General features: G+C 47.1%; 1 protein-coding gene across 3 annotated transcripts in view; it reads left to right on the plus strand.

The window, feature by feature from the left end:
- The first annotated feature begins 5,728 nt into the window (after positions 1–5,728).
- The window catches only part of PDLIM4 (PDZ and LIM domain 4), a 52,682-nt gene continuing 35,973 nt past the window's right edge, over positions 5,729–22,437 (plus strand). Inside the window, exons 1-2 of one of the 3 annotated variants that reach the window (XM_050905354.1) lie at positions 5,729–5,860; positions 20,967–21,118. In XM_050905354.1, the coding sequence (XP_050761311.1) occupies positions 5,768–5,860; positions 20,967–21,118 (245 nt within the window). In that variant the 5' untranslated portion in view covers positions 5,729–5,767. Of the gene's footprint in view, positions 5,861–10,191; positions 10,365–18,450; positions 18,507–20,966; positions 21,119–22,437 lie in introns of those variants that run through there. The other 2 variants (XM_050905356.1, XM_050905355.1) reach the window with 2 other exon arrangements.

A 22,437-nucleotide genomic window follows, 5' to 3' on the forward strand; every position in this document is an offset into this window, starting at 1 on the left:
GAAATTCTACTGGACCAACGAGATTTCTTTCATTATCTTAATGATTTCTATCACAGCTGGATTTTTCTCTGTGGGATGCTTAGATCCACGAGATAAACTTTTTAGAAATGATTTAGACAAACAAATGAATTAACTAGAATTCAGAATGACAGCTCCCAACGCTTGGGCATCCGCCAAGGAACTTTCAAAAGCCAAAATAATAACTCAGATCTGAGGGATCCTGCAAAGCCTATAAATTAAGTAATCCTTTGGAAACCTGCAGTTAAATCTGCCATAGGGTTGAGATTTGCCTGGACTTAATCCAAATAATGAGTTTCAAAAGTAACTGTTTTCACAGGATGTTGGTTTTTTGGATGTTTTGGATTTTTTTAACTATTAAGTAAAGAAATAAACTGAAACTCCTAAGAATCTGTTGTACATGAATCCCATCGGGTTAGGAAGGCACCAGAAAGGACTCGTTTAGGCAATGGAAATGGAAATTAAGGTGAAACTGTCAAGGACTACTGATTAATGTAAGAAAGGAAAAGAGTTATACTCTGAGAAACACTGACTACTGGGAGGGCAAATTGCACAAATGCCATGAAACATTGCTCGGAGTCTTTACTCCCACAAGAATTTTAAATTCATGTCATCAGCATCGCTTTCAGGGACCGTTTCCAATCACAAATACTAAGAGGAACAACCAGCATTAGAACCTACAAATGACCATTCACAACAAATGAGGTTCAAAGACACACCATGAGCCACCGAACCTGAAACCCAACCCACAAGCTAACACCTAGTTTGGTGCTTAAAGCTACTTTTAAAAGTCAAATGTCTGTATTAAACTGTTCACAAATGGTCTAAAGGGGCGTTATCGATTGTTCCGCTCTGCAGCCAAGGAACTACCTTAGATTCCCACCGTCATTTAAAAATTGAGTATGGATGCTTTTATGGATTAAAAAGTGCATCCTGTGAAACATACACGTACAATAGTTTAAAGTATTTCCAACAGCAGCTACACTGAAAGAGAAAGATCTCGTGCCTTGGGTAATCACTGTGAGTTGAAACAGAGGGGCTACAAAAATATTTTCCTTACCTTAATGATAGAAGTATTGAAATTCTCAGGTGAAAAAATTAACTGGAGTTTGGAATTTTACGTGTGCTACGTTAGATGTCAGTGCAATAAAAGCTCTTTCAGAGAGGTCATCCATCTGCAACCTCTGGGTAAATAAGCTGCAAGAAGTATTTCTGAACTTGATGAATGTTAATTCAAAATGAACTTTTCATCGTATAGGAGTTTGCTACTTCAGCGAGCAATATGGGGAGTTGCACTTTCTAGTGTACAAAGGAAGGACGTCTTTGGGCTGGTTGGTCCCAAGTCCCCGCTGCCAGCGGGCTGCCTTGCTCCGGGTCCCCTCTCGCTTGTAGCTGTGCCGTACCCAGCTCCGGCTCACGGTCTGGCTCGGGGGGACGTCCAAGGTGGCAGGCGGCAGGAGAAGGACCAGGGGAGGGGAACGGGCATCGCGTGGACTCCACTGAGAACCGACTGTTGATAAAGGACATCTCTGCCTTATGCAGGAATATGAGGAGAGGTGTCTTTGTAATACAAGTGTATTACAGACCTCTCTTCACCCAAAAGCATGTGAATGCAACAGAAGTTCAGTTAATGCTTTTCACAAGAGCTTTCTATATGAAGTAAGGACCTGCCAAATGAACCCTTATTAAAACTTCTTGCAGTTTAATCATTTGCACTAGTACCAAATAATCACCTTCCCACACTTCAGATGCCCTTTTAATCTATATCTTTGGCCAAAAAATGTCTGACTGTTAACTTCATCTCCTTCAGATGTCATTCCATCAATGTACTGGATTACTGTTTCCAAATGTGCCCTTTCTAGAAGGTAAATTAGGCATGACTGATGGATGAGTGAACACTGTAATTCCCAGCACATTCCCAGTTACAGGTCACATATCCTTGTTGAATAGTTAATCGTGCAGTGAAACATATTCCCGCTAGAAATGGAGAGGTAGCCGGCGTAACTACCAGGTAACAGAGGTGCCAGCAGTCATGCTGGGGACTCCACAAACATTTGGGTGATGCTACAAGAAGACACTGCTGGTTTAGGGGAGTCATAAATGCCACATGAATGTCAGGAAGCCACTTTGAAACCCAAGCTGGGCCCACCAGGAGTAAAGCAGAAAGTGCATGATGATACCCTGAGCATCTTGTCAAGCTGAGCTGTATGCAACCAAGAGAGATGCCCCTGCTCTAGCAAGCAGAGTTGTACGGGTAGAGATTTTTAGGCTCTCACATTAAAAAAAAAATCCATCTATAGAGCAGCTGAATTCTACCTTAAACTCTGAAAAACAAAGAAGCTTTATCTGAGCAAGCCTTTTGCAGACCTCTCTGACAAATGTAGTCATTTATTGAACTTACAAGGTTTATCAGGTATTTTTTTCACAGTCTAAAAATAAAATCTTTCATGAAGGGCCTGGGGGGCAGTGCAAAAAGGACAGCAATTTGTCACTGACTAATAATCAAATTGTGTCTATCAAGCAATTTATGAATGACTACCTTCTATCCTAATAAGAAGGAAAACACTGAAGAAAATGTTCGTAACAACCCATACACCAACTTATCACCCTTAAACTGATGTGAAAATATCAGAGGATCTCATTTCTACTTCCACTAGACCCAGCCTGCTGCTATAGAGGATTCATGGCTAACTTCAGCCTCCTGAAACTGCTCTAAGGAGAAACAGCCATGGTCCAGAAGAAGGCAATTTGTAAAGCAAGAAAATCTCCTGACCTGGAGAAGAACTATCAAGCCATAGCGATGCTCGAAATCACTCTCACGTGGGCAGATGTTCAAAAAGAGCGTTGGGGGTCATTATCGGGCCTCCCAGATAAGCACGGGACCTCTGCTAGACATTGGGAGGGTGGCAAATGGAAAACCTGAATGCTCATTCAAAATGGGACACAAAGCTGAATATCCGTCGTTTACCCGGTCGGTCTGTGATAACAAAGGAAGGAAACCGAGAGTGTCACCAGCAGCAAGAGAGAGCCAGAATGGAATATTCAAAAAAGAAACAAAGAGGTGATAAGACTTCGGGGTGGAAAAATACTGGAAACAAGCACCGAGGAAAATATTGGGGGGGGGAAAGATAAAGCGATGGAGTGATGAGATTGAATTCATGAACATGTTTGACCTCCCTTTTGAATACTGTGTGGTCTTTGTTAGAGCTTGCTATAGGGTTTCAGCACTCGGCTGAAGAATGAGCGTGTTGGAGATACTGTATTTTAGCTGGGTGTTAAGGCTCGCTCCCACAGCAAGGTTCATATCATCTTCTGTTGGCTCTGTTGATTTCTCATCCAGAAGTAGAACTCCAATTAGTTTTTGGAAATGACTTAAAATATAATCTAAAAATTCTCAAGTTATCAAAGACAAAACCAGAAATTTATGAGCCCACTTCGGTTGATTGAAGGGAGAGTACGACTGGGTCCTTTGCAGGCTGCAAAATTGTGTTGGCTTTGCTTAAAGAAAGCACATGTGAAAAGGTGTGTGAGCAACCGAAAGAAAATGAGGCATCTGTGAAATGTGGAGTTCTTTAGCTAATGTTCTCATTGTCCAAATCCTGGGGAAAAACATCTATTGCTGATAGAGGGGTGCCAAATTAATTCCTGATGCAGTTCTGGAACCTGAGGGCTGCTCTACATGTGGACACTTTCCATCAGGAGCAATTCTACTGCAGATACTTTTATTCAGAGTAAAACTGCCTCTACTTCAGCTCAGTTCAATGTATTTTGGAATATAGTCTCATTTGCAATAAGCACACCCACAAGTTTATACCAATTTGGCTAATTCTAATTGTATTTTACTTGGGTTAAGTTTTCGACAAGCCTTAAGTTACATGAGGGGTAACCTAGGCTGAGCATTCAAAAGGCCTTGAAAGGAAAGTGCCTCGGAGCCAGCAGCTTTCCCATCAGCTTTTGAAATGAATACTTTAATAGTGGGGATTTCTGCGTTTTGATCATCTCTTTCCTATGTCAGCGAATTACTTTGAAAACCCCGACGGTCTGCTGCACGGCAGAGCCTGCCACTCACAGCCTGAGTGCAATTCAGAAACCACCCCGGTAATGAAGCCCCGATGAATGGCAGTGGAAAATGTTTGACTCCACAGAACTGCAGTCTCCATTTTTTTCTCTGCTCTTTTCCTTTTCTCTGTTTTTATTGTTGCTACTTTCCAGCAAACTTAGTTTCTTTTACAGAAAGGATTTTTTTTCTTTTCCCTCCTAAGAGGAAGGAGATGCCAGTGCCGACACACCGCGTTTGTGCACATCTTGAACTCAGTCCTTTCGGTGAAATGCTCCTCATCACCGAGCAGCGAGAGCAGGAGAGGTGGGACATAAACTAGTCCTCCGGCCCTCTGCAAGGCAAATTTTGGTGTTCGGCCGGGTGGATTTTCTAACGCAAGCAAGGAAACCTCAGGCCAGCCTACTCCCAGACTTCTGCAGGCTCGGTGATATCATACAGGAATGAGGAGGTATGATTCATCACCAGTTGCACAGATAAAAGTCGGCTTTTATAGCCTCTCTCGGTGGAGGCACGCGCTCGCGTGGAACAAAGAGTACGGGTGAAAGCTCTGCTGGTACCAGCTGCAGCAGAACTGCTCCTCCGTAGGCACCTTTCCAGCAAAGCAAACAAAGGTTATTGTGTTTCGGGTTCGTAACACAGTACGCTCACTGTATTCACGTTGCTAAATCACAAGGCTGCAGCGTAGCTCGGAAGCGTGTTTAAAAGTCTCACCTCCCAGCCCCTGTCCCAGACCAAAGCCTCCTGGATAACACGGGCACGGCGGTGAGGCGGTCACACAAACCTGCCCGTGTCACGAGCAAATGTATCCAAAAAGACTTCACAGCAAATAGCACATAAATCAAACTCACAGAAACTGGGCAACAAGAAGGTACTTGATGAAACTGGACTTTTCAAACAATGAATCCTTTGTGAGGTCCTTTTTTGAAGTGGGATATTCCGGCCCAGCCCTTTCCAGGAAGAGAGGGAGGTTTACACGCATTTTGAGATTTGCTCTCAGCTTGTGGGGGAGATGCGGAGCAGCTGTGCTGACCACCCATCCCACCTCCAGCTACCGCTGCATGCCTACAAGCCATCCCATTAAACACCCTCTGCAGCGTGGACATCTTCTGGGTGCTCCGACCGTCACCGATTCGGCTGTACCACCGGGAAGCAGGGATGCTCTGCGGTGCCTGGTGCTGCCCCAGAGACCCCTGCAAAGACACGGTGACGCTGGGGCGCGTTGGCCAAGTGATTCCCAAACCCCTTTAAACCCAGCCTGATTATTTGCCTGGACTTTTTCTCTTTTCTCCTTCAACGTACTGCTCGCCATGAATGAAACAGTCGCGACGACACGTTTACCGACCTATGACGTCGTTTTCCTTCCACTCCAGAAGGATGAAGGCGCAGTAAGCGGAGCTTTTGACCACACCGAACGTACACGCTTCGCTTTACTACTGTGAGCAGTCGCTCCGAAACCCACTGCTAAAAACGTTCAGGGACCTAAAGCTTCCCCCCCCCCCCCCCGTCCGTCCGTCTGTCCGTCCACGCCGGGACGGGTCGGTCCCGCCTCCCCGCCACGCCCCGCGTGGCGGGGAGGCGGGACCCACCCGTCCCGGCGATTAGGAGAAGCGTGAAGTGATTCGACCGGTGATCGCGAGTGGGAGTCGGAGCCGAAGCCGCCCGTGGGCAGGGGAGCCCTTCACCGCCGTTATGTCCCACTCGGTGGTCCTGCGTGGCCCTTCGCCGTGGGGTTTCCGTTTGGTGGGCGGTAAAGATTTCAGCGCCCCGCTGACTATCTCCAGGGTGAGCCGGAGGGAGAGGAGGAGGAGGAGGAGGAGGAGGGGGGGAGCGGGGAAGCGGGGACCGGCGGCAGGTGATGGGCGGCGGGGAACGGAGCCGCTCCGGCGGGGATGGGGCCGGGGTCGGGTCGCTGGTACCCGGGGCCGGCGAGCAGCAACGTTTGGGATCTTTTAAAGTATATATTATTATACATACACCCAAATACAGGCAAGTAAGTGTTGCCCTCTGAACGCAGCGCTGTTTCGGCCGCTCTTCCCTGTGTTAACGCAGCGCGGATAGCGTTCTCCGTGCTTTATGTATTTTTTTGGATGTTAATTCATAAAGAGCTGCTTTCGGAGTTTTTAGTGCTCAGCGCTGCAGAGGGCTTGGACTCGTGCCCTGGACCGAGTTCACAGGCTGTTGGGGTTTTTTAGGAAGGCAGGAGTAAAGTCAGCAAGAAGTTGCTCTGCGCAGGCTGCTGTGTTATGGGGTCCCTGCGGGCTGGTAGTAATTACTGTGTAAGTGCACTCACACTTGTGTTTAACCTCACAAAGACGTATTCTGGAAATTTCTTTGCTAAGACACCGTGGCTAGCTTGAAATAGGCTTTGTGCGTAGATATATGTGAAAACAAACCATCCCCCGTGGAGGAAGGAGCACAGCGAGGTGGTGTGATGGGCTGCGTGATGGATGAGGTGCTGCGCCCGAGCCAGGCACGTTCCTGCCGGCATTGGTGTTTCCATCGCCATCGGGCTGCCCTGGGAAAAGGCTGGACACCCGAAGCTGCCCTGCCTTCCCGTGGCGTTGAGGCTGTGTAGTATTGCCGAGCTCTCCTGGGCAGCTGCTGCTGGAGCGCTTGAACAAACACTGAGAGTACTGAAAGGCTTTGAAAGGAGCTATAACTTAAAAATATTGTCGTAACACATGCAAGCTGTTTGCCGTCTTTTCATTTATCTGCCAAAGCTGTGACAGAAAAGGGAAAACATGTACCCTGAGTTTTAAAGAAATAGTTATGGAAGAGAGCATGTTTTAAAGAGACTTGGTTTGTATTTGAGTTCAAATGCGCCTATTACACAGCTTTATGTCTCTGTTTTTACTTTGGACTGTCCCTTACCAAGTGTTCCAGCAAGGGCTTTTTTTGGAGGAGGAGACGGATGGAGAGGAGGGAAGACCCGGACCGGGAAAGGCCGGGGCAGCGCAGGGAGCCGCAGCCGGCGGGGCTGGCTGTGCTGCCGGGGTCGGGCAGGCATCCGCACACAGCCAGGGTGTCTGCGCTGCGAGGGGAGACACTCGGCTTTTGGGGCTCAGGCTATACCTCCTGGGCGTGGGGAAGTCCTCTTTCTCCCCCCCCGTAATGTGGGATGTATCGTAACAAAACACAAAATCGCCTCTCGGTGACTGTAAAAAATCTTCCTGTTCTGAAGAGAAACATCTTAATTTAGCAGAGGGAGCCTGTTTTCCTGTTACTTTGAAAAAAGTTTGGTTTAATATTAAACAAGAAAAAACAAAGTCTGCTTTTGCCTAGGCAGGTGGCTTGCCAAATTCCTTGTTTGATTCAGCAAACCTGGGAGGTGTGAGGATAATTCTCATCAGGCCAGTCTTGCTTTGGATCACGAGTGGTAACACAAGTAGCAGTCGTAGGGTGTTATTTCATGTTACTGAGTGTGGCAACCTTTTAAATTAGATCCTTTTTAAATTCTGCTCCCACTGAAGAGAGGGGTGATGCTCTGATGTGCTGTATGCTAACGGCTGCTCCCGGAGGGTGATAAACAACTTGCCGGTGAACGTAAATATGGGTGTAGGGTGCTCTGCTTGGCCTCTAGTCTCTTTAACACAAGAAGAGACCTCACTAGCTTTGGAAATAATACCTGAAAATGTTAAAATTGGGGAAGAATTGGTTTCTGCCATAGCTCCCAGCCATGGGGGTGCAGGAAGGGGCTCCTGGGGGGAGCCGAGGCTTCACTTGGTGGTGGGTCTGTGCAACCTGGCCTCTTTGCAGAGGACTGAGCGGGGCTGGTGTGGTGCCATATTCACTTTTATTCTGTAATTGTCTACTTAGACAATTAGTTTAATTGTCTAATGAGGAAATCTGTTCTTTCCAGCTTGAAACCTGGGCAAGGGGGACGGGGGCTCCCCGTCCCCGCTCTGCGGGGACGGGGAGCCCCCGTCCCCCTTGCCCGGGCTGAGTTGCTGCAGGAGGGAGGGAGCCTCTTGCTGTAGCCTAATTGTTGAGGCTTTTGGCTGAAAGTGCCTTTTTTTTAAATTATTTTAATTTTTATTTGTTTTATATTAAAATGCCATTAAATTATAAACATATTTTGAAAAGCAGAAATTCTGCCGGGAGGCGGGACCAGACTCTAGGACTCCCGCATCCAGCTGCGAGCTCAAGATGCTGACGTGCTCTGGGTGTGATGGGCTGCCCGAGGCATGCGGGTTTGCTACACCCCGTTTCTGTGCCTGAGGGGGGCTGAGGACCGACATGCCAGAAGGTTGTTTGGGCTGTACAGCTCTGCAAGCATCCTACCTGGACTGGTTACGTTGGGAATTCATAGGTTGCAATTTGGGATTTGAGGCATCCAAAAGCCACCCACATTCAGTTCTGGGTGCCAGAGGCTGGCTGCCTACTTAAAAAAAACAAGTTCATCTGTGTAGGGGTTGAAAAAAAACTTATTCGGTCATTAATAGGTTGGTTTTTCTCTACTCTTTGCTAAGCTACTACAGGAAACAATTTCTCCCCAGACCTCGCGCTAGCTGTAACAGTGCAGAGATGTGTCACTGCCCCGGGAGCCACAGCGAGCGATGCTTTGCTGTCTGCTGGGGGACCCTAGAAGCGTGGAGCTGCTTCTCCAAAGCCTGTTTTAAGTGTCGTTGCTCCCGGTTAAGTGAAGGCAGAATTCCTTAATGTTGCATTAGTGGGACCTGAAGCTGAAGTGTCACTGCTAGAGGGGAAATAATGAAGCGGTCGGTGTGAAAGGAGCTGTCAGACTGGGCTGAGCTGAGCGAGAGGCAGAGCAGTGCAGCTGAACACGGGGCAGGAAGGAAAGCTGAAGGTAGTCCCCAGAAGTGGCTTGTGTGACAGTATTGTCAAGGGATAAACTTGAAAAAAATATGACTTTGGCAGCAAGGAAAATAACGATCACACAGTCCTGCTTTGGAAAGGGGCTTGACTCACTCAGCAGGACTTGCTTTAGCCTTTAGCCTCCCGCGAGGTCACTGCAGTTGTGCAGGTGCAGCTGATGGTGTTGAGCCTATCGATCCCTTGCAGCTGTTTCAAATATGCTCACGAAATCAAGGAATGATCTCTTTTTCTTGAAAGCAGGTCACTTCCCTCTGTGGTTTGATCAATCTTAAGTGACAAGTGGTAAAGATCTGGTTGCCCAAGTGACTGGGAACAGCTGATGCTGAGCACTGCCCTAGAGAGGCCAGGGCTCCAGCTGGAGTGTGTTCTTCTGTATTAAAGATAAGGAAAGAGAAATGCAAATCCAGAAGGGTGTGCTTAGGGCATCTTTCTCAGGTGGTCACATAAAAAGCTAGATGTGCTAGCCACCCTTTTTTTTCCCCCTGTTTCTTCTTGCATTTTCTGGGGGACCCAGATGGGCAGGGCTGGAGTTTGCTGGGCCGGTTTGGGGGCGCGCAGCCCTGGAGGGTGCTGCAGCAGCTACGTGCTGGGGTGATGCTGGTGTGTTGCCAGCACAGTGCTGGGAAGGGAATTGTAGCCCAAGGCTGTGCTCTGGGGAGGAAACCCAGCTCGTTTTATACGCAGTTACAGTAAGCTAACGCCGGGTGCAGTGCATCATGTAATTAATGGTTCCTCCTCCTAGTGATATTTATAGGGATAGGGGAATGACCCAAAACATCTGCTTAGAGTTGGCCTTAATGACTTGATAGAAAGTGGTTTTAAGACTTAATTAAGTTTCTGGTAAATGAGAGCTGCTTTTCCTTGGTTGAGCAGGTTAACAACTGGATACTGTGTTTGCCCTTCATGGGAAAGGGGCCTTACCGTGGCTCTTACTCAAGGTAGCAACAACATAGCCTTTGACCAGCAACCACAGTTCAGGAACAGAAATGGAATAACTTACTCAGCTGCTCTCGGTGTTGTGCTTGTAACCACATCAGTGAGTGCTGCAGGTCTGTGTGGGATCACAGTTGATCTACCCCTTGCCTGGGATTAAAAGCTAATCGGTCATTAGTGTAACTAGAGGAGCTGAATGCATTTAATCACTTGAACTTGCTTCTCCAGCTCCTAGAGCAGTCACTGTCGTCATCTACCCAACTTTGCCAGTGTTAATCCAAGCACTTGCTGCTTTTAGAATCATAGATAAATTACTTGGCTAAACAGATAATTGACAAATGGACTGATTCCAGTATTTAAAAAAAATTTTTAATACAGTTTTTCCTTTCTCTGCTGGCTTCAACATCAGTTTACCCACTAGTCTCTGGCGGAGCAGCAGAAGTGCATTTTTCAGCGTTGGCTTGGAACTGTAACACAAGAAGGGTGAGAAATAATTGGTCTGCAATCCATTATCCAGGTATTGTTTGAGTTGAGGTTGACTTTTAAACATAAATAGCTTTTGTATTTGAGCAAATACGTGTCCTGTTAAAGGTTAGGATACTCGAGAAGGAATTCTGCTGAGGGAGGAATTCCAGTAAAAGTGGTCTTGTTGACTCCGTCGGGGCAGCCGGCAAATGCCCGAGTGCGTTGCTGTGATCCCACTTGAATGCAGAGAGTACCTGCTCGGGGTAATAATTTCTGGGGTGGCCTGCGAGGCTTGTTCCTGCGTGCTGCGGGTTGGGGACGGCAGAGCACGAAGGGCTCTGCAGACCCGAGCCTGGGCAGTGCTGGGGGGGCCGGCTTTAGTTACCCCAGGAACTCCACGTATGTTGGCAGAGAAGGCAAGAACCAGAGATGCCAGCAAAGGGAACAGGGCTTTTTTTTTTTTCTTTGCTTTCCATAAGGTTTTTTCCTGGTTTTATGTGTAGCTTCTATGTATTTGTTTATTAAATGGAAATGATGTGCTTTCTGTTCAGAGCACCCAAGTGGTCTGAAGTAGTTGCTCTGTGTTGATGAATCCTAAAACTAGGACCCCAGCTGATTTCTGCTGACCTTTGGTGGTTTTATTGCCTGTATGGAAGAACAAACAGATACTAGCTATTAATGTTTGTTATAACATAATAGTTCAAGTGGGGTGATTTTTTTTTTTTTTAAGTGGAAGGAAATAGTTTTGCTTGTCATTAGTTTTTGTTCTCATCATTCTTCCAGTGATTGCTGCTTGTAAGGTCTGGAGTGAGAGATCTGGGTGGCTGCACTTGACGCTGTAGTAGTACTTAACAGTTAATCTGAGCTACCCATAAGAACTAACAAAATTATATAACAAATATATTTGCTGCTGAAGTTATTCTATCGCTGAGACTTTATTTAATAACTGAAAGAGAAGAATAAATGCTTGTGCTAGTTCAGGAGACAGCAATGGTAGAATATGCTGGAATGAAAGCCTAATGCTAATTACTGTAATCAAGCACACTGATAATCCAGAGTGGGAAAGCAGGCGGAAAGAATGATTCATGTAGGTCCATTCAGGCAAGGTCTGACCTTGGGGCGAGTTTAGCAAAATAAACCAGCACACTCTCGAAAACACTTCGCGTCTCTGCCAGGTTGAACAAAGCAGAATAGGCTCAGTGTAACTGGGGGATTTAGAGTTGGGGCTAGGGTTTTTGTGGGTTTGGGGTTTTTTTTTTTCTTTTTTTCTTTTTTTTTTTTCTTTTAAATGACTGTGATGTCAACTTTCTAACTTCTTGAAGATTGAGAGATTGCCTGTTGGGACAGGTATTCAGAGTTACTTTGGAAAAGCGCATGGTTGTATCGCACTCGATACAGGGATAAAAGAGAATAAAGTTAGATAGCAGAGTTACTAAAATGGCCCTCGTCGTGTAGGAAGCATACAAGGGAAATATGTGGAATTGTTCTTTTTTTCTTAAACTTTTTGTTGCTGTGTAGCACAATAGATGGTGATAATCCTGGTCCTGCTGGAGGTAGATCAGTCCTTTAATTTTTATACAAATATGCCATTATGGATTATGTGGAATTAGTGTAGACTGTTGCAATTTTTAATTTTTTTTTTTTTTTTTGGAGCTTGGGAGGAAAATGCGTATCACAAGTCTGCAGGAGTCACATGGCAAATCCTAGAAGGCACAAGTCCTCTTAAATATAGTATTTCTAACTGAATTTGTTGTTTGATTTCTGAGCTCTTAAATGGCATGGACTCATGGTTCTTAGATACCCAAACACTCAGTGAAAATATTTTTATTTTTTCAGTCATCTGTGACCACAGGTGCTAGAGTGTGAAAGAAAACAGTGGACCTCTCAAGATCTGGTAGTGTTGATAAAAAAGCTAAAACAAACATGTTCACAGAAAACACTCTGCTTGATTTGTTGTCAGTGCAGCACTGCCAGATGTGTACCGAAGCAAACCGCGGCGTATCTAGCCAGAGCTTGTTAATGTAGTGGATTTGTACACAGCCGTTAACACCACGCTCGCCCCAAGCCCTGGAAGATAAGGTTATGTTTGGTTTCTACTTCAGGACTTACACAAAAACTTCAGGGAAACCCAGGATTCATCGGGTTACTTGGAGCAATTGCAAAAATGTCGAGCCGCAGTGTGGCATTCAAGTAGCTTTTACAGCCAGCAGAGACCTAAAAGAAACCCCGCTTTCTCACCATGGAGAACAGAGTTCTATTTCCAAAAAAATTTGCTGTGCAAGAGTATTTCAGCCCATGAATTTTCCAAATGTCATAAAGATGCCTCAAAGCCCATGCCACACTCAATCTTTCTTGTCAACCGGAGCAACTCAGATTCACACCCGTTAAACCTTAAGTAGTTTTACACCTTGTGTGAACTGATAGCAGATTACGTGCGAATGACATTTTACAGTACAAGCTTCAGAAAGCAAAATATATCAGATTAAAGAAGATTATTTAAAGTTAGTTAATTATCAGATATGGGCAATGCACAGCTAGAAGAGAAACTGTCTTGAACAGTTAAATCCAGGACTGTTCAATAACGGGCACCATGGAGTAGCAGCTCAGCTGGGAGGTTTACAGTACGCTGAGTCTGAATGCTGTCATTCACCGTGAGCCACAAAACGCTTCCCAGAAGCCTTTAGCACATGTAAAGCTTCTGGTACAAAAGACTAAACCCCACAAAATATCTAGCGTTGGCAATTAAACTGGCAGAAGGCAGCCGCATTGCAAGGGCACAAATCCCCGCGGTCTGTGTGAGATTAACGCCTACCTGTTTCACAAGAACAAAGCTTCAGGTTTGCTCACCGGATGAATTCAAACTTCTTGCGTTGGAGAATTTTCTTCTGTTTGGAGATACCTCTGTGGCCCCTTTCCTTTTGCTAGGAAAGAAAGTATCAACCCACCTTCCCGGCCGAGAAGGCCGGTGATTTGAAAGGGAGGGCTCCAAGCAGCTCCCGCATGCCTTCTGCAAAGCACCCCGGGGTTTCCCCAGACAAGGGCTTAGGGAGCCCTGCTGCTGGCTGTGAGGAGTCTGAGAAGGGCAGGCTTCACAGGAGGGCTGAGCACTAAACCTCTGAAGGAGATGAACCAATTATGATCATAAACGCTTTCTCTGATGCTGCTGAACCCAGTTTGCCGAGTGGTGTGCAATGGTGCAGTGGCTAAGGGACTGCAGTGATGCTGCGAGCGCACCGACATCGAGAGTTAGCCGGTGTCCGCCGAGGCAGGCTGTCCTGCCCTGGCCTTGCTCCCCAACGTAGCAGAGTAAGTATAGAACAGATTTAAGTGTAGTAGCAGCCGCCGTAGTGGTTAAGAGTGGGTCATTCTCTGTAGCAAAGCAGTGTATCTGTAACTTGTCCTTGGAGGAAGGGGTAAGAGGGCTCCTGGTGACCGTGAATGTGGCAGGCAGCGTGGCGTGCTGCTGCTCCCGGTCCGAGCGCTGCCGGAGTTCCGGGCGCCCTTGGACTGAGCAGGGCAAGCTTTCGGCCACAGAAGCCAGATGTGAGTGTCTGAATGACCTGTGTCTTTCCCAGTCAGCGTTTTGAGGTTTGCGCTCAGGTTATGTGGTTCGTTGCTCTAAAATTCATATCTGATTTCACTGATTCTCAGCCTTTTCTTTGTGCAGAGACCTCAGCCTTTGAGCTGCATTAGGATCTATGCTACAAATCTGATTCTAGATTTGGATTTAGATCCATCAGTACTTGGATTCAAAAGGATTTTCAAGTGTCTTTCCTTTTATAACGCTCGCACTCTGGTTCTTTCCCTTTTATGCTCTTAAGCTTCCTGTTTTCTTCAGTAGTTAAATGAATTCATGTTGCATAAACAGTGCTCTTCATTTACTGGGCTGTGCAGCATATCTAAACGTCTTGATACATTGGACTTTTATATAAGCAATTAGAAAAATGCAAATGGATTGGTGAGGAATGTATGTCAGTACAAGGCACGATGCTTTGAAAAGCTAAAGAGAATCCCTGGAAAGAATGCTTAAAGGATTTGGGGAATTTATGTTCATTAGTTAGTCATTTAACTCTTGGTTCTTCCCGTTTTAAAAGCTATTGCTACCGTAAGATCGTCTGCTGCCTCGTAGCATGCTTCCTGATAATAGAACAGGCTCGCTTTGTTTAAAAGCTGCGAATTCTGTCACACTATCTTGAAAGCCTCCCGGAGACTTTAATCAGGCCCTTTTGATCACGCTTGCAGAACAGAAAATTTCCCCAGACTTGCCTGTAACAAACTACCATTGATTTAAGAGAAGAGCGATGTGGTCTGTGTAGGCTTGTATGGGATTGCATGTTTTAACCCATTAAATTCTGGGAAGATGGCTTCGTTAATTGATGGGATGCGTTGCGTTTTGTTACAGTAGCGCTTTTCTTTTTTAAAAGCGAAGGAGATCTGGCAGAGAAAGCTGCCTTTATTATGTAGGTGTGATTGGCCTGAATAGGTACCTGTTGTTACTTTGAGTAAAAACTACTGGGAGAATAAATACTAAGTTCTTTTTTGCAATGGCTGTGCTGAGACCTGTGCAGGCAGCGAGGAGGAACAGTGTCTCTCGTCCTTGGGTCCTGACACAGGTGACATTACAGAGGCAGGTTTCTGGGGAAGAGAGTACCAAAAAAAAAAAAAGGGAGGGGGTTAAGTTAATATAACAAATTAACCTTTCACTAAAGCGTTGGTTATTTCAGCTTGTGGTGTTGGCCCAAGTCTAGAGATGGCTCGAGCAAAGCTGCTCCTGAGCTGAGCCGTCCCCGCGGCGGGCAGGGTTATCCCTGCACGGACGGCGGGATGCAGACACCGAGGCACGGGGGACTTTGCCCTGCGAGACTTGCTCTGCGCCGGCTGGTCTCGCAGCCCTGGCACGCTTCTGTGCTTGGTCTCCAGGGGGGAAAGTATAACGCTATGTGTGTTTCAAGAGTCAACTCCTCTCGGTGCAAATAATCTTGCTTACTAAATTAGATTGCACAGCTTCCAACACCAACTGGCTTAGTGCAACAGTTGCCTTAATGTGCTTTATTTTATTGGCCTGATGTCAGATGCTAGCACTTAGTAAATCCTAACGAGGCTTCAGTGGCCAGATAAGATAGGCGCTGCTGGCTTTGGGGTTTTTCCAGTCCGTTCCATAGCATCAGAGTATCCACGTGGCTGGGGAGGGGGCTGCTCGGGGCTGGTCCCCATGGAGGAGAGGAGAGAGGTGGGTGGTCATCTTGGGAAAGGTGGTGGGGAAAATAATCGGAAAAACTTATTTAAAAAAATTGGTTTGTACTTGTGCAGATATAGTTCACTGGTTGATGACTTGGCAAAAGGAGATATTAACTTGTGGGGTGTTGGTCCAGTGCTACAGCCTGTGGGTCGCATTTCCCCTCATTATCCTCGGCGTGGGGGTGATGCTCGCAGCGCTGTGACCAAACCTCCTGTGGTGCCCGAGGAGGCAGGGAACAGTGAGAGAAGGGCTGTTTACTGGGGTCTCTCTCTTTAAAATGCTCCTTTTCCTGCTAGAATAATATAAAAGGACTGAGACAGGCACCGATACTGGACCTCGAGTATTTTTTGAAGCACAGCACTATGTGGAGCACATAGCGTCACAAATGAGACTTGTCCTGAGGCAATTAAGGAGAATAATATGCTTTTTAGAAAAGGGGAAAAAAAACAACCAACATTCTGGCTTCCTGCTGGAGTGAATCCCTGCAGGAGGCACGCTGTGCAGGGAGAGGCTGCTCTCTCGGCTCTCGAGAGCCTGGAGTTACTTACCGGGGGCACGTGCTCTGCAAACCTCCGCACGCCCTGCTGTTGCAATATTGTTAGCTGTGCATGTTTTTTGTTTCTTTCAGTAGTTTCTGTTTATAAATATTCGTATGCATCTGCGGTTTTTTTGAGAGAAACGAAGAAGCAGCTGCTTATTTTTGTGGAGGGTTAAATGCAGAACATTGTTCTCTCTTGGTTTTACTTAATTTTGGGAGAGCATTAAAAATGACACGCGTTTACACCGCGTTCCCGGAGCAGACCCCATGCTGTGTGTGCGCGGTCGCCTCGGGCAGAGTACGCGCCAGCGTGCTTCTATGGGCATAAAAGGAGCTGTGAAAACACGAGTGCCAGTGACCTCCCCAGCATACTGACTGGTCCCACACGTATTTCATGCTCAGTTCTTTCCTGCTGAAGGTGCAGCAGTGATTAGGTGATGGGTGGTGGGTATTCCACGTATAGCACTGTGTGGGATCTGCTTAATCATCTCATGAAGAGCTCGCCACCAGCTAACTCCATCCCTCCCCTGGTCCCAGATGACAGATCCAGCGCACTGGACCTGTTACTCCGAGCTGCTTTGATTCACTCTCAGAAAACTGTTCAGCTCTGCTAGACTGCATCCCAGGCTGTGCTTAAAAACCTGCTGAGCACCAGGGCTGGCACAAGGGCAAAGGCTGGATGGCACCCGGGTGCGGGAAGGTGCAGAGAGAAGGTCCTCTCCCCTCTCGTGAGCAAGCTGTGGGGTTGACTAGGCTGTCTTGTGCAACTTCACTCCAAGTCTCCATCAGTTGGCTTTGGATTTATGTTGGTGGGAAAATACCTTCAAGTGCAGGGCAAGAATAACTAGCCGCGTAAGTTAACTGGTGGCCGGGAGTTCACATCAGTGCTGCTTCATTGCTGGATAAAGTTGTGGCTTTGGGAGCTCAGAGCTTCCAAATGAGGCAGGATTCTTGTCTAGTTGAAGAAGAAAAACCTTTAGGGGAACTTTAATAAAAATATTTACGTTTCTTTACGCCTGCAGTGTTTGCTGTGGGTTTGGCTCTCAGTGCCATACGCTTGACTGCTCTGAATGTGTGTTGAGGTTGCCGTCACCCCACGGCACAAGCAGAGCCCTTGGGGAGCTGCGTGCCCTTGCAGGGAGTGAGACCCCATGAGCTGCCAACCCTGGGAGGGCTCAGACCGCCCCGTCCACGCACGTAATTCTCCACCAGCACCTTGCTCCGGCCCTGAAATACCAGCAACCCGCGCAGGGCCCTGCAGCCCCGGGGGGTTAGCAGGGTGTGAGGGACTGGGCTGGCTCCTTGCTAGCGTGTAATTGCCCTGTTCGAGATCTTCACTGGAGAAAAGCAGACAAACAGCCCAAATCCTGGCAGGCGCCCAGCGTGGGCAAGACGAGGCACGGCACGCGCAGGGCGCAGCAGGCGCCGTGGGACGGAGCCCGTGTTCGGCCCCAGCGCGTGAGCTGGGACTCTGTTTTAGGGTACTCGGCGTTGCCCATAGAAAGGCAGCGTGCGGTGGGGAGACACAACCTGTCCTGGTCCCGGGGAGACCGCTCGCACCGCCCTGCGTTACGTATCCATCGGTCTCATCTTGGTCTGTGTGCATTCAACCTTGATTTTTTTAAGACTGTTTGTTCTTAGCACTGATGGAGAACTTCAAAATCAAACAAACAAAAATCTTACCACTGTTTTTCTTAAGCCTATCCCATTCTCAAGCCTCAGTTCCTCTGGAGGCCCCTTTCAAGAACACAGGGTTCCAGTGACGCGGTGCAGGTTTTCTTTGCAGTGTTTTTAACTTCATAGCGTATCCAGTTACTCTCAAATTCGTGCGCGCTTTGTTCACGTGGCACACGCTGTGGTTACTGCTCACGGCAGACCCGCGGCCCCTCTGGAGCGAGGCATGAGTGCGTGCCTCTGGTAAAAGCTCCATCCCAAAACCTCTGTGCACTGCTGGGCTTTAATGTCGCTGCCCTGGAGAGACCTTACGCCCACGGGCAATACACGCAGCTGTAGTTACATCGCTTAGGGCTGTAGCCCTGGAGAACGGGCTAATACACAAGACAAGGTTTATCACTTGAACAAAAAACCCTGTACTGTTTTATACTAGTAGATGCTCGGCGGCTCGTTGGGCAGTAGCTGGCCTTTGGAGGGAAGAGGCTGGTTAAGGAGCATTCTGGGTTGAGCCGATCGCTGCTAGGTGAGAATGCTGCCTGAACAAGACACCCAGATCCCTCCTGCTCCTTCCTCGTGTATTTGTTCATGTCTGTGTGACAATAGAGAGTCATCTTTCTTGGATGTTTCGCTCCAAGCATAGACTCTATGACAAAAATTGCTGTATTTAAAATTACATCCTTGTCCTTAGGGAGAGCCTGGTTTTGCGGTAGGTTGCCTGCATGGATCCGCACGGAGCGAAGCAGGTAGGACCCTTGCACGAGGATTCAAACGCAGCCCTGACCCATAACCAGGCTCATAGGGCTTTCTGTGGCATGTTTGGTGGCAATGGCTTTGCACAGCTGTGAGTTAGGAGAACTTGAAGTATTTTAAACATTATTCACTAAAATACAAACTTTGGACCTGAAAGACGTTACAGTGCTGATTCCCAAGCTGCTGTGACACTGATGCTGTATCTCAAACTAATGAGTTCTTGGAGTGCAGCTCCATTTCAAGCCCTCAGTCATCTCCACAGCTAGTATAAAACGCTAATATGAAGATACTGCCAAAATAATTTGAAATAAACCAGAATCTAAAAATAGGAAACGGCTAAGAGCCCCATTTATGAACAGCTTATCCTCCAAGGAAGCTACAATCTGGTTAAGATCAGTGCAGGGAGAAAAATCCATCAGACATCTAGACAGCACTGGATAGCCAAGAACAAAATACAGCTGTCCTGGGTCAAACTGGAGGTCTGTTAGTCCAAAAGTCTGCTGGCAGCCGGGGCTGCGGGGCAGAAAACAACAGGCAAGCGCACGGAGATGCTTCCTTGGAGGTGCTGGTTGAGCTTCTGGTTGACTTTCTGGTGGGTCTGGCAGCTTCTGTGGCTGTAGGAGGACCGTAATGCTCTGCAGATGCCATGTCTTCTTACGCAGGTTCAAAAAACCCAACAGGACAAATGCATGCCAGGGAGAAAATAAACCCGTCCTGGGTTGAAATGTCCTGTGTCAGAGCTTTACAGCTAAAGTGTGCTGTGTTCAGAAATACCTCCTGTTGTTTGCTCTGAGCTGAGTCACAGGGGAGCCTGCGAGCGGGGAAGGAGTTGGCCCGGCAGGTTTTTTAGAGCAAAATAGCCTGGCTGAAACTATTGAAGAGCAAATGGCAAATGCTGATTTACTCTGACAACACCACAAAAGCCTTAATTCAGGCTGCCAGTTAGACTTAAATGTCAGAAGTGGTTTGGAGCTCCTCAAACGCCTTCAGGTTCACGTTTCAGTGGTGTTGGTGGCTGGAGTCACGCAGGGAGCGGTGCAGCAGGTCCGTGTTACGCCGGGTGCCGTCTGCCTCTCGCCGACTGTTTTACTAGCCTGGGTCCTGTGAGCAGCCCCAGTGCGATCCACAAAGGGCTTTGGTGGTAAGACTAAATCCTCTGCAAATTCCCTATGAAAATGGAACTGGAGAAAACAAATCCAGATGAAAACAGGGACGCGTGCATGCCTCCGTTTCTAAAAGGCTGCCTGTTCAGTGATGGCCTGCGGTGGTCCGGGGGGCTTGTGGGCACTGTGGAGCAAGTGGCCACCACTTGGTCTCAAACTGGCTGAAAAACCATACCTGGTTTGTTAGCGTCTGGTTGCTGCCATGCAGCAACGTAAGCTACGTCCAAGGGGAGATGGCAGATAGAGCAGCGATCCTGTTGCCTGGATCTTTCGAGCAGGGTGTGATGGAGCAGAGACCCATCGCCTGAGATGGGGGATTATACCCGCGTAAACGAAGACTAAACAGAATCACAGCACCATCACGCTCTAAATGCTGTGAGATGTGAATAACCGAAAGTCAGACTCGCTGTACTTTCTCACTTGATAAACCATGCAGTTGGTTAGCGGAGCGTTAGCGGATGCTCTGAATGACTGAAGAGGAAATTAGAGGGCAAGCGCGTAGCTATTAAGAGTTTAAACAGACACATTTACCTGTCCTGCCTATGCCTTGCATCACTTTATATTACTGCAAAAATTAAAAACACATTTGGGCTGATGTAAATGAAATGGGAATTTCTCAAGAAACTCTTTTATGGGCTGCATGATTGGCCTTATGGCTGACCACAAACAGTACCTGGACCTGTCATTAGTTCCTCAGGAAAGAAGTTACGAGTTTTATAAGGTTCTGGCATTCCTACAAAACCAGAAGGAAAGAGTTGTGGAGACTTAACGAGCTGCATGATATTCCATGCGGGGCTAGAAAGAGACAAGGCATTTGAATGACGGTCAGGAAAAACTGATGTCAAATGTAACCTCTCCACAAGAAGCAATTAGGGTGACGGCGCTCATCTTCTAATTACGTAGTTAGCCGAAGAGGAGGGTTTCATGTGCCCTTTAGGGATTGACTCTCGCAGCATGATTTAAGGCCTGCAAGCCAAAGGAGTGTAAAGCATCTCTCTGGAAAGAGGGTATTGCATTATTTCAAGCAAGAGACAAATCCGAAGAGAGGACCTGGTCACACACTGACTGGGGTTGACAGAAATCTCTTATTTAAAAGAGCATTGTTGTAGGGGATGGCCCTCGGAGAACTGGGGCTGACATCCAACCTCTGGTAGATGCTGTTGGTATAGGCAAAAGATATGTCTTCTCCAGAAATAACTATTCCCTTTATCTGCTGCTTATTCCAAGAAACTGGACTTTTTTAAAACCGAGCATTCTTTTTAAGTAACCCTTTTGTTTTTCCCTGCCTAGATTAACCCTGGCAGTAAAGCAGCCATGGCAAACCTGTGCCCAGGAGATATTATTCTGGCAATTAATGGAGAGAGCACGGAGAACATGACACACCTAGAAGCACAAAACAAGATCAAAGCATGCATGGACCAGCTACTGCTCTCCGTGAACAGGTAGGTCCTCTTCTGTTTGATGTGCTCTTGTGTCAGCTTTGCTTGGCTCTTCTGCAGAAGGCTTGCGGCTGGCCCCGGAGCAGATGTGCCCTTAGGCTCAGTTCTTGGTGCATCCCCATGGTCTGTGTAATTGTTCTGCATTTTTAAAAACAGTAAAACAAAATTATTTTAAAAGATCCCCGATACAAAAAATGGGTTCGGTTCATTTATATGTGTGGATTATCATTCGTCCCTTGCAAGGCTTGTCCAGGCTGTGAGCTGGGTCGGGTCCTTCAACCCAATGGAAGTTTTATCGACTCGAGCAGGAGTAGCACTGGGATCGAAATCTCCCTTGGGCAAAGCCTCCCACTTCATTAACATCCACCTATCATTTTCCTAAACATCTGTTCAATGAATATACATTTGAAGGTCCTGCCAAGTTCACTTTTTTAGAATATTTCAGAGCAAAACAAAGGCTTGGGGTTTTTTTGCTTTCCATTGGAATTAACGCTGTAGCTAAAGGTTCCTAATACAAATCACAAATTATCCAGGCAAAGTGAGTGCTCCTTATAAGGCTCACAAATGGCTAATGTTATCTGTAATAGATTTAAATAAGTATACAATTTTCCACTTCAGACTAAAAAGGCATTTCCTGCTATAAAGAGCTATCACTTACTGTTTATACTTCTCTTGGAAAACATGTAGTTTCTGACTGGAAGCCTGGGCAGTGGGGAAGGAGCGCTGCCGTAAATGGAGCAAAGCCTCGTTGGTTCCTCATGGTTCATCAGACAGTGGTGTCCGAGCCGCCCGGCTGAAGCAGAGTCCCCTGAGCTCTGCCCGTGCCATAGGGATGATGTGGCTGCAGCCTTACAAAAGAAAGAAGAAAAGAAAAACAAGAAAACCCTTCATGCAAGTAGAATTTCCCATAGCCAAGGAGGACAGTCATTTTGCTTTCCATTTGGAGCAGTTTTAGGGAGACTGGATGGTCTTCTACCCCAAATGGGGGCTGTACCCAGGGCAGGACAAAGGGTTCCCTTCCTGGTTGTCCGCAGGCTGGTGGAGGTCTCCTTGGAAGAGGTGGAAATCCTTGTGTAGTGACGCAAGGTTTTGGTGAGCTACCAGCTGCTGAGGTGGTTTGGCAGCAGAACAACTTCGTCAGGAGTTAGAAAAAAAGTTTTGCTGAAAACAACTTTCACTTGCGGCGTGGCAGCATTTTATTCTCATGTATGAGGGTTTCTACTGTGTGAATTTATGGGCTGAATTCCCACTTTTACACCTCATTTTAGCCACCGGTATCAATTGGCGTCTGTCTGTTGGCTGAGATTGGACCCTCGAGTACT

The sequence above is a fragment of the Gymnogyps californianus genome, chromosome 14 (genome assembly GCF_018139145.2).
Source record: "Gymnogyps californianus isolate 813 chromosome 14, ASM1813914v2, whole genome shotgun sequence".
NCBI lineage: Eukaryota > Metazoa > Chordata > Aves > Accipitriformes > Cathartidae > Gymnogyps > Gymnogyps californianus.